Genomic DNA, 10,855 nt, shown 5'->3' with positions numbered 1-10,855 from the left:
CACTTTCCTCTACTCTCATTAAGCTCAAGCCACCCTTCCCCTCTGCACCTGCTGTTGTGCTGTTTGGAGGGCTCTCTGGACATTTACATAGTTGCTCCCAGCTTGTCATTAGGGTCTCACCTCGAAGCATCACCTCCACAATAAGGCCTTCCACGACCAGCCAGTTTAGAGAGACTCCCCCAGTCACTATAGCGCAGCACTCTACTTTGTTACCACATACTATTTACCAATATTGGAAATTCTGCTGTTAAAATTTGTCTTTTCATTGTCTTCCACCGGCTAGGACGGAGGTCTTAGGAGTGCAGAGACCTCATATCTTCAGGACAGAGATCACTACCCTTCGCCAGGGAAGCTCATGAGGGGTTACAGACTGGTTGATTGAATTGAAATTTGGACCAGAGAGTGAATGACTTGGGTGCAAGTCGGGAGCAAAGCAGGACTCAAAGATTCTGACTGCATTTCTTCAGTCCTTTGCCCACCCAGACAGGTGAAGGTGCGATTCAAAGACTGGGGGAGGAGAGGGCCGCGGCATCCACCATGAACCACGAACTAGAGGGAAGAGGGAAGAGGGAGTCACGAGCTTCGCTACCACAGAGCGGGTGCGTTCGCGGTGCGCCTGGCCTTGACCAACCCAACAACTTGGATTTTACCTCTGAAGCCGAGGAGCAGGGGTCGGGGGTGAGGGAAATTCATAAAGCTGCAACCACGGAGCCAATGTTTGGTGGGCGACAACCCCCCAGTCCCTCCTCCCCTCCTCTTCTTCCCCCAACTGCCCCCCGTCACGCCCCATCCAGGGGAAGCCCCAACGCCCACGGGAGCTCCAGGAGCCGGGCTCTGCAGCCGCCCAGCGCAGTGCCTGGTTGCAACGGGGGCGGCGGTAGCCCAGGCGATCCGGGGTCCCCAGACAATCAGCGGTGGGGGTCGGCGGGAAGAGGCGGGGAGCCGCCGCCCAGGCCTCCCGCCGCGACGGGGCGGGACAATGGGGCCCCACCCCGGTGAAGGAGGGAGGGAGGGACGCGGCGTGCGCTCGGCCCGCGGCGCGCTCGCTGCCGCTGGTGCTGCCAGACTGAGGCTGGAGCGGGCGGGGAGGGGCGCGGGTGGGAGCGCAGAGGAGGGAGGAGGCGGCGGCGGCGGCGCGTGTGCCTGGCGGGCGGGAGGGCGGCTGGCGCCGGGCTTGTAAATAAACTGCGATGCTCTCTCGGGCTCGCCGGCCTGGGTGCCGCCGCCGCCGCCGCCGCCCCGGAGCGCCTGTTCCAGGCTCCCGCCGCCGCGCGCCCTAGCGCCTCCGCGCCAGCCTCGCGCGCCCTCCCAGCTTCTCCGCAGCCCCCGGCCCGCGACCCTCGGGGTCCTGCGGCTGACCCGCGCGGGATGTGACCCCCTGACCCCTGCCCGGCCTCCCCTGCCCCCCAGGGGGCCCACCTTTGCCTGCTTTTGGGGGGGTGGGTGGGGAGGGGCGCGCGGATCATGGCATTGGAGTTCCCGGGCTTGCAGCCGCCGCCGCCGCCTCGTTCACGCACCCCGAGCGCCCCTTCTTCCCAGAGCAGCAGAGGAGAAGGCGAAGCGGCCGGCGGGGGCGAGGCAGATGGGGCTCAAGGCGCGCAGGGCGGCGGGGGCGGCTGGCAGCGGCGGCGACGGGGGCGGCGGAGGCGGCGGGGCCGCTAACCCAGCCGGGGGGGACGCGGCGGCGGCCGGCGACGAGGAGCGGAAAGTGGGACTGGCGCCCGGCGACGTGGAGCAAGTCACCTTGGCGCTCGGGGCCGGAGCCGACAAAGACGGGACCCTGCTGCTGGAGGGCGGCGGCCGCGACGAGGGGCAGCGGAGGACCCCGCAGGGCATCGGGCTCCTGGCCAAGACCCCGCTGAGCCGCCCAGTCAAGAGGAACAACGCCAAGTACCGGCGCATCCAAACTTTGATCTACGACGCCTTGGAGAGACCGCGGGGCTGGGCGCTGCTTTACCACGCGCTGGTGTGAGTACCCGGCCGCTCGGGGCGCCCTCGGCGGCGGCGCGCGTGGGGGCTTAGGGTCGGGGCTGGAGCTGAGAAGTCTCTGGGGCTTTAAGACCCATGGATGCTTTCCCGCTGAACGGGAGACCAGCCCGTCCTCAGCGCGCCTTTCCGTGTGTGTGTGTGCGTGTGTGTGTGTGTGTGTGTGTGTGTGTGTGTGTGTGTGTGTGCTGCTCTCCGGGTGTTCCACACCGGGGGCTTAAAAAACGAAGCGTGGTTCCCCTGCTGATTTGGGCGGATGTGTGCGCGCGCGGGTGCGCATTTATGACATCTTCTCCGGGTGTTGATTTGGAAGCTTAAAAGAATTATGTGGGTTTTCCCAATTAATGTGAGGGTTGAAGAGGATAAAGCGGGTCCTCCCATGAGCGCTGTGTTTCTGTTTCGGGTGGATCCCTTCTGTTGGGATCACCACTGAGTTTAGTTGGGGATGGGAGGGGTGCGCACCGCCCATAGTGGGGAATGTGTGTGTGTGTGTCTGTCTGTTGCTTGCTTGTGCCACCCTTCTGATCGCTGGGTACTGGTACAGAGAAGAACCTGGTGCTGCTCTGACTGGGAGCTGGGACTGGCCAAAATGCAAGTCCTAGGATTCCTTTTAGGGAAGTGAATGGGAATGTGTGTGTCTAAGCCTACACTGAGGGGCTGGGGCTTCACAGAGCCAGGTGGTGAGGGGGCCGGGGACTCCTTCGGCTGAAACATCTCCTTGATTTAGGATCCGATATTCCCTCAGCCTCAGTCGCTGCCGCTTCTCCTGCTTTGGCTGGGCTAGGGCACCCGGAATGTAAGGGGCTTGGCCTGGAGGTTTGCGCCCAGGCACTGTTCTCCTAGAAAGAATCTCCTTGCTAGTCCGGATGTAAATGCATGGCCAGAAGGAAGAAGGAACTCCCTCTGCACCTGCCACTGGGGATGGAAAATCCACCCGTATTTGGGAGGGGGGAGAGGATGGTGGGAGTGCTCCTTATTCAAGATTGGAAATCTGTGCTGTCAGCACCCATCTCGGAGCTGGCAGGGCACGTCCAGCCATCAAGCTGTGCCTCCTGGCTCTGGTTTAGTCTTCCTGATGGCTGCTTCTAGGAAGCTGTACTGTACCAGGGTTTTGGCAGGGAATTGCCTATGACCTTGGCAACACCCCCCCTCCCCCCTCCATCCCCCAAGCGCTTAGCAGTGGATTTTCATCTCTATTCTCCTCCAATTCACCCATGACTGATGTGGTCGGAAGGGCTCAGGAGCTTTGGAGTTAGTTACACTACCTGCCAGTTTTCCTTGGTTGGAAACGTTTTCCCAGGTTCGGCCACCAGATGGGGGCGTCCACACAGGACCTCAGACTTAGCAACAGGTTTCTTCAAGGAGGTTACCAAGCCGGCAGAGGGTGCCTTCCCGGAAACTAAGGAATCAGCAGGAAGGGTGGGGTGGGAGTGGGGCATTTTCCCAGAAACGTGGATGTTGGTATTTGTATGAGTATGTGTGTGTGTGTGTGTGTGTGTGTCTATTTGCAGGTGTTGGTCGGAGTCTGGCTGGAGAGACGGCTTAACAATTGTTGCTGTTTCATTTGCTCTTTTTAGGTGGCAAAAAAAGCACTAAAATACATTCATCTCTCTGTCTCTAGCAATATGTTTAGTTAAATTGAAGTGAATACTGAAATATGTGATAGTTAAAAAAGGCACAAGAAGTTCGTTGAGTGCACACAGTCATACAAGGATTCACGTGTCCTTTCACATGTACATCGCGTTCAGCACATACTGACTGAAAAACCTGGGGGTCCTATGGAAGCGTGTGGGCTCCCTCTTTCTTCTCTTCCCACCTTTCCCAGCAAGCACCTCCAGCCCTGCCTTGCCCAGTCTGGGGAGGGGAATAGCTAAAGCCGTTACTGACTGAGCCTCAATTTTATTTTTTTCTAGAATTATTCCATCACCTGGAAGCAGATTTGATAATGCCAAAACCTGGGCCTGTTTCCCAAAAAGGATCCAGGAAAATTTAAGATTTTGTGAGAGGAAAGTCAGTTACCTAGCTAGGAACTATATAGGCAAATGCACATATATATGCAAATATGCAAATGTACTAATTTTATTTAATTCTCACACAGTACTATTAGATGGAAATTATTATCTCCGTTATATAAAGATATGAAAACCTCAAGAGAGAAAATCGCTTTCCGTGATCACACAGCTAAGGTTCCTGGAGCTCACATTTGAATGCAGTGGGTTCACTCTGTTTCTGAGCCAAGATTCCAGTTGTGATCCTCTGCCAACAATTGTGGGACCCCGGGTATTTTGCTGAGCGTCACTGGGTGCCCCTTTACCCATTGTTAATGCAGGGCTGTGAGTAATTCCTCAGCCTCCCCTTGCTAGCTTTCAGTTGGCAAATTGCTAGAAATGAGAGTGTAGAATCAAGTTGGGGGCTGGTCAGAACTCAGGAAGCCACGGTGTTAGGAAAATTGAGGATGAACTGGGGTGGTGGTGGGATTGCGGATTCTGATAAATTGGGAGCTACACAGGAAAACCTGTGTTGAATTCCCATTGAACTCCTAATATTGAAGCATACTTACTTAGTACATGCACAGTACATCCTCCCTGCAGCTTAGGAGACAGTCCAGTCAAGTGAACGTAATTGAACCTTTCCTTGATGATTCAGGATTTTGCATTGAAATTTATGTTTTCAAGCATCCATTATTTTGTTCTGGGCTATGGCTAATGGCACAACGGGCCCAGGAAATTGGGCTTACCATGGGCCTACAATCTAGTGGATGCTTTTTTTTTTTTTAAATTAAAATGAACCAGGTCCATGAGATGAGATTTTTTTTTTCTCCTTCCTAAAGGTAGAATACAGGAAATAATGGAAATCAATCAAACCCCTACCTTGCTTCTTTTGCCTCAAATGCTGTATTAGTCTGTTTTCACAGTGCTATAAAGAAATACCTGAGACTGGGTAATATATAAAGGAAAGAAGTTTAATTGATTCGCAGTTCTGCGTGGCTGGCAGAGGTGGGAGGGGGTGGTCTCTGGAAACTTACAATCATGGAGGAAGGCAAAGGGGAAGAGGAAGCCAGGCACATCTTACATGGTGGCAGGAGAAAGAGAACAAAGAGGAAGAGCCACACACTTATCAAACAACCAGATCTCCTGAAACTTCTATCAGGAGAAGAGCAAGGGGAAAATATGCCCACATGATTCAGTCACCTCCCACCAGGCCACTCCCACAACATGTGGGTATTACAATTTGAGATGAGAGTTGGGTGGGGACACAGAGCGAAAACATATCATTCTGCCCCTGCTTCCTCCCAAATCTCATGTCCTTTTCATATTTCAAAACCAATCATGCCTTCCCAACAGTGCCCCAAGGTCTTAACTCATTCCAGTATTAACTCAAAAGTCCAAGTCCAAAGTCTCATCTGAGACAAGCAATTTGCTTCCGCCAATGAACCTGTAAAATAAAAAAAAAAACAAGTTAGTTACTTCCAAGATACAATGGGAGTATAGGCATTGGGTAAATGTTCCCATTGCAAATGGGAGAAATTGGTCAAAACAAATGGGCCACAGGCCCCATGCAAGTCTGTAACCCAGCAGGGCATTCATTAAAAAAGCTCCAAAATAGTGTCCTTTGATTCCATGTCTCATATCCAGGCCACCCTAATGCAAGGCTTGGGCTTCCATGGCCTTGGGCAGCTCCACCCTTGTGGCTTTACAGGGTTCAATGCCTGTGGCTATTTCCATGGGCTGGCATTGAGTACCTGTGGCTTTTCCAGGCACACAGTGCAAGCTGTCTGTGGATCTACCATTCTGGGGTCTGGAGGACGGTGGCCCTCTTCTCACAGCCCCACTAGGCAATGTCCCATTGGGGATTCTGTGTGGGGGTTCCAACCTCACATTTCCTCTTGCACTGCCCTCACAGAGGTTCTCTATGAAAGCTCCACTCCTGCAGCAGACTCCTGCCTGGACATCCAGGTGTTTCCATACCTCCTCTGAAATCTAGGTGGAGGTTGCCAAAGCTAAACTCTTGTCTTCTGTGCACCCACAGGCCCAACACCACACAGAAGCCACCAAGGCTCAGTGCTTGCACACTCTGAAGCAACGGGCTGAACTGTACCTTGTTCCCTTTTAGCCATGGCTGGAACTGGAGCAGCTGGGACACAAGGCACCAAGTCCAGCAGCTTCACAGAGCAGTGGGGCCCTGGGCCTGGCCCAGGAAACCATTTTTCCCCCCTATGCCTCTGGGCCTGTGATGGGAGGGGCTGCCACAAAATTCTCTGACATGCCCTGGAGACATTTTCCCTGTTGTCTTGGCTATTAGCATTCAACTCCTCATTACTTATGCATATTTCTTCAGCTAGCTTGAATTCCTCTGCAGAAAATGGGTTTTTGTTTTCTACCACATGGTCAGGCTACAAGTTTTCTAAATCTTTATGCTCTGCTTTCCTTATAAATATCAGTTCCAATTTCAAACCATCCCTTTGTGAATGCACATAACTGAATGTTTTCAGAATAAGCCAGGTTAACTCTTGAATGCTTTGCTGCTTAGAAATTTCTTCCACCAGATACCCTAAATCATCCTCTGAAGTTCAAAGTTTCACAGATCTCTAGGGCAGGAGCAAAATGCTACCAGTATCTGATGAAGCATACCGTGAGTGTCCTTTACCCCAGTTCCCAATAAGTTCCTCATCTCCATCTGAGACCACCTCAGCCTGGACTTCATTGTCCATATCACTGTCAGCATTTTGGTCAAAACCATTCAGTAAGTCACTGGGAAGTTCCAGACCTTTCCACAATTTCTGATCTTCTTCTGAGCCCTCCAGACTGTTCCAACCTCTGCCCATTACCCAATTCCAAAGTCTCTTCCATATTTTCAAGTGTCTTTATAGGAGTGCCCCAAACTCCAGGTACCAATTTCCTGTATTAGTCCATTTTCACACTGCTATAAAGAAATACCTGAGACTGGGTAATTTATAAAGGAAAGAGGTTTAATTGACTCACAGTTCTGCATGGCTGGGGAAGTCTCAGGAAACCTACAATCATGGCAGAAGGGGAAGCAAGAATGTCTTACGTGGTGCCAGGAGAGAGAGCAAGAGTGAAGGGGAAGAGTCACACATTTATCAAACAACTGGATCTTGTGAGAATTCTATCACGAGAAGAGCAAGGGGGAAATCTACCCCTATGATTCAGTCACCTACCACCAGACCACTCTGGAAACACGTGGGGATTACAATTTGAGATGAGTTCTGGATGGGGACACAGAGACAAACCATATCAAATGCCCATCCCCTACTTTCACTTGGTGACTCCCATTCACCTTGGCCCAGCTTCCCCAGGCATAGAATTTTGTACCTTGCATTTGATTGATCGCTGCTTGTCTGCCCTGTTGAGCTGAGAGCTACTTGAGAGTGGGAGCTGCTTATTCTCCTGTAACCTTACCACTCCCCAGCAGGCTGCAGAGTGCATGGTAGGTACTAAGTAAGCATTTGCTGAATGGATGCATGTGAGAATTCTCTAAGGGTTCTGGTTAATCAAGACTTTGCTGCAATAGCTTTACTATTATCACAGTAACAGTAAGTAGTCAAAGCCAGCATTACAGGACTTTAATTATAAGAATAGTTCTTAGAAGTCCAAAAGTGGACTATGGGGAGAGAAAACAAGATTGGAGACCATGCTTTAACTTGAGTGAGGGTGATCACTTCTCTGGTTTTATTAACCTTATGGCTGAAAGAGATTCTGATTTTATGAAAAACATGCTAGACTTGGAGTTCACGTCTGGACTGCTTTATGTCTCTGTGAATTTACAGGAATCAAGTTGGGGATGACCTATAAATTGAGGATGATTACACTACCCTATCACAGGGTGGTTTTTAGGCTCAAAGAATAGTGTATATGAATGCAATTAGCCCAACACTAGGCATTCAGTATACATTAGTTAATTCTGAATAGGGATCTCCTCAAAAGTCATACATACCTGATACTGTGACTGTCCTGAGGCTGTCCAGGGATTCCCCTTTCCTTGCCTGTTAGTGAAAAGATGCTGGCTTCATCTTGGCATTCATCTCATTTGGCACTGGATAGGCATCCTGCTGCCCTGACCATCTTGCCACAGCCAGCTGTGATCAATCACTCTCCTGTTGACAAACCAAGGGAAAATGGTCACAAGAAATACCCACTGATTGCATTCTGAGGTATGCTTGCTCCAGGGACATCTAGCAGGCAAGACTGGGTAGCGAGACACATGGAGCCAGCAGCTGCTCTGGAACATAAAGGGCCTGCCTAGTGGACATAGTATGTTGACAGGAAGATCTATGGTCTTCATGATGGAGGAGACACTGAATGCCCACTTAATGCTGTCAGTAATGCAGAGTCTTCCCAATTTGGAGGTAAGAGAAATTTGGGCCTCCAAACTTGCTTGCTTCTTATAGCAGGTATGGTCTTGGGCAAGTTGCTGTATCTTTAGGCTTCAGTTTCTTCATCTGACAAGTGCTGTCAGTAAGTTATAGGCTCTTGTGAAGCTAAGAGCACTTTACATGGAAGAAACATTCAGTATTATTTGTGTTGTTAACATTAATCAGTTAATAGATATGTTTAATGCCTTCTCTGTACCAGGAACTCTTCTAGATATTAGGGATATAGAAATAAACAAACAAAACAAAAGGAAACAAAACAATCTCTACCTAATGGAACATATACTCTAATGACAACCTTGTTAATCTTAGCAGAAATCTCAGAATTTGGTCATCTGGTCAACCTCCAAGCCAGAGTAGAATGAATCCCTCCAGCAGTATCTTAGCCATGCCTATAAACTGCAATTCATTACTGAAGTAACATCAGTTTTTCTCTAGACAATGCTGATTTCAACTATCTTGGCACTTCCATTTCCCTGACTCTATTTAGCTCATTCTCCTTTTCAGCTCCCATGTATTTTATTCTTTCTCATCTACCACTTGATGTTGGTTTTCTTAACCATTCTCAATCAATTCTCACCTTTTTTCATCCCACTAATCTTTCTTTGCCTTTCCTTCCTCAGTATTGCCAATTTCCTTCTCATTTTGAGAAGCAAGGATTTTGATAAGTTGTCATTCTTTATTCAGCAGTAAGAGCATGATCTTTGGAGTCAAACATTGGTTGAATTTAACTCTACTGTTTCTTCTGTGTAACCTGGAATAATTTGCTCAACCTTCCTGAGTTTCCACTTCTTTATTTCTAATATTAAGATAATAATGCCTACATCCCAAGGCTGTTGTAAAATTTTTTAAATTGATGGATAATATTTGTACATATTTATGAGGTACATGTGCTATTTCATTGCATGGGTAGACTGTGTAACAATCAAGTCAAGGTGTTTGGGCATCTGTCACCTGGAGTATTTATCATTTCTATGTGTTGGGAACATTTCGAGTCCTTTCTCTTAGCTGTTTTGAATTATACAATACATCGTTGTTAACTATAGTCACCCTTCTCTGATATTAAACATTAGAACTTACTCCCTCTGACTGAATGTTTGTACCCATTAACTAACCTCTCTTTATACCCCTACTCCTGCACACTCATCCTTCCCAGCCTCTGGTATCTATCATTTTCTTCTGGACTCCATGAGATCAACATTTTTAGCTCCCACATATGGGTAAGAACACGTGATATTTGTCTTTATGTGTGTGAGTTATTTCATTTAACATAATGACTTCCAGTTCCATCCAAGTTGCTGCAAATGACATGATTTCATTTTCTCATGGCTGACTAGTATTCCATTGTGTACATATACCGTATTTTCTTTATCTGTGCATCCATTGGTAGATCCTTTGGTTGATTCCTTGCTTTGTTATTGGGAATACTGCTGCAATATACATGAGAGTGCAGGTATTTCTTCAATACATTGATTTCTTTTCCTTTGGATAAATACCCAGTAGTGGGATTGCTGGATGGTATGATATTTCTATTTTTAGTTTTTTGAGAAATCTCCATATTGCTTTCCGTAGTGGCTGTACTAATTTACATTCCCACCAACAGTATGTAAGAATTGCTCTTCTCGGAATCCCCATCAGCATCTGTTATTTTTTGCCTGTTTAATAATGACCATTCTAACTGGGGTAAGATGATATCTCATTGTGGTTTTGATTTCCATTTTCCTGATAATTAGTGATATTGAACATCTTTTTATGTATCTTTTGACCATATATATGTATTCTTTTAAGAAATATCTATTCATATCCTTTGCCCACTTTGTAACGGGATTATTTGTTTTTTAACTGCTGAGTTTCCTGTATAGCCTAGATATTAGTCCCTTGTCAATGAATAGTTTTCAATTTTTTCTCCCATTTAAGGGGTTGTCTCTTCACTCTGTTGATTGTTTCATTTGCTACATAGAAGCTTTTTAGTTGAAAATAGTCCCATTTGCCTATTTTTTGTTTTGTTGCCTGTGCTTTTGAGGTCACGGGCATAAAATATTTGCCGAGACCAGGTTCCTAAGGTGTTTCCTCTATTCTCTTCAAGGATTTTTATAGTTTCAGATCTTACTTTTAAGTCTTTAATCCATCTTGAGTTGATTTTTGTATATGGTAAGGCATAGAGGTCGTTTCATTATTCTGCATTGTTGTGAAATTTAATTGAAATGATGGATATAAAACACCTAGACATGTCATTATCAGCATTTAGTAAATACTTTCTCTCTTTTGCTTCTCTTCTTGATCATATCTAATCTGCTGCCTTCTTGCAACCCTCATGAAATCCATGCACATTCCCCTTGGCAATCATCTGAGGCCATCCATATTGACTTGGAGGGTAAGCAGTGGCTCTCTTTTATAAATGAGTAAGAGAAGTTAGGAGATCTGCCCAGGCTCTTAAAGCTACTGAAGTGGCACAGCTGGGGTCACACCTGAATCCTC

The 10,855-nt window shown here is 48.2% G+C and overlaps 1 protein-coding gene across 1 annotated transcript in view; it reads left to right on the top strand.

Annotated features, from left to right (window-relative positions):
* The first annotated feature begins 1,018 nt into the window (after window positions 1–1,018).
* Window positions 1,019–10,855, top strand: part of KCNQ3 (potassium voltage-gated channel subfamily Q member 3) — a 349,042-nt gene continuing 339,205 nt past the window's right edge. The window contains exon 1 of the mRNA XM_032760454.1: window positions 1,019–1,968. Within this exon, the coding sequence (XP_032616345.1) occupies window positions 1,583–1,968 (386 nt within the window). The 5' untranslated portion in view covers window positions 1,019–1,582. The remainder of the gene's footprint in view (window positions 1,969–10,855) is intronic.

The sequence above is a fragment of the Hylobates moloch genome, unplaced genomic scaffold (genome assembly GCF_009828535.3).
Source record: "Hylobates moloch isolate HMO894 unplaced genomic scaffold, HMol_V3 SCAFFOLD_9, whole genome shotgun sequence".
NCBI lineage: Eukaryota > Metazoa > Chordata > Mammalia > Primates > Hylobatidae > Hylobates > Hylobates moloch.
Note: the sequence above shows the minus strand (reverse complement) of the source record. Positions and strands in the feature narration are given on the sequence as shown.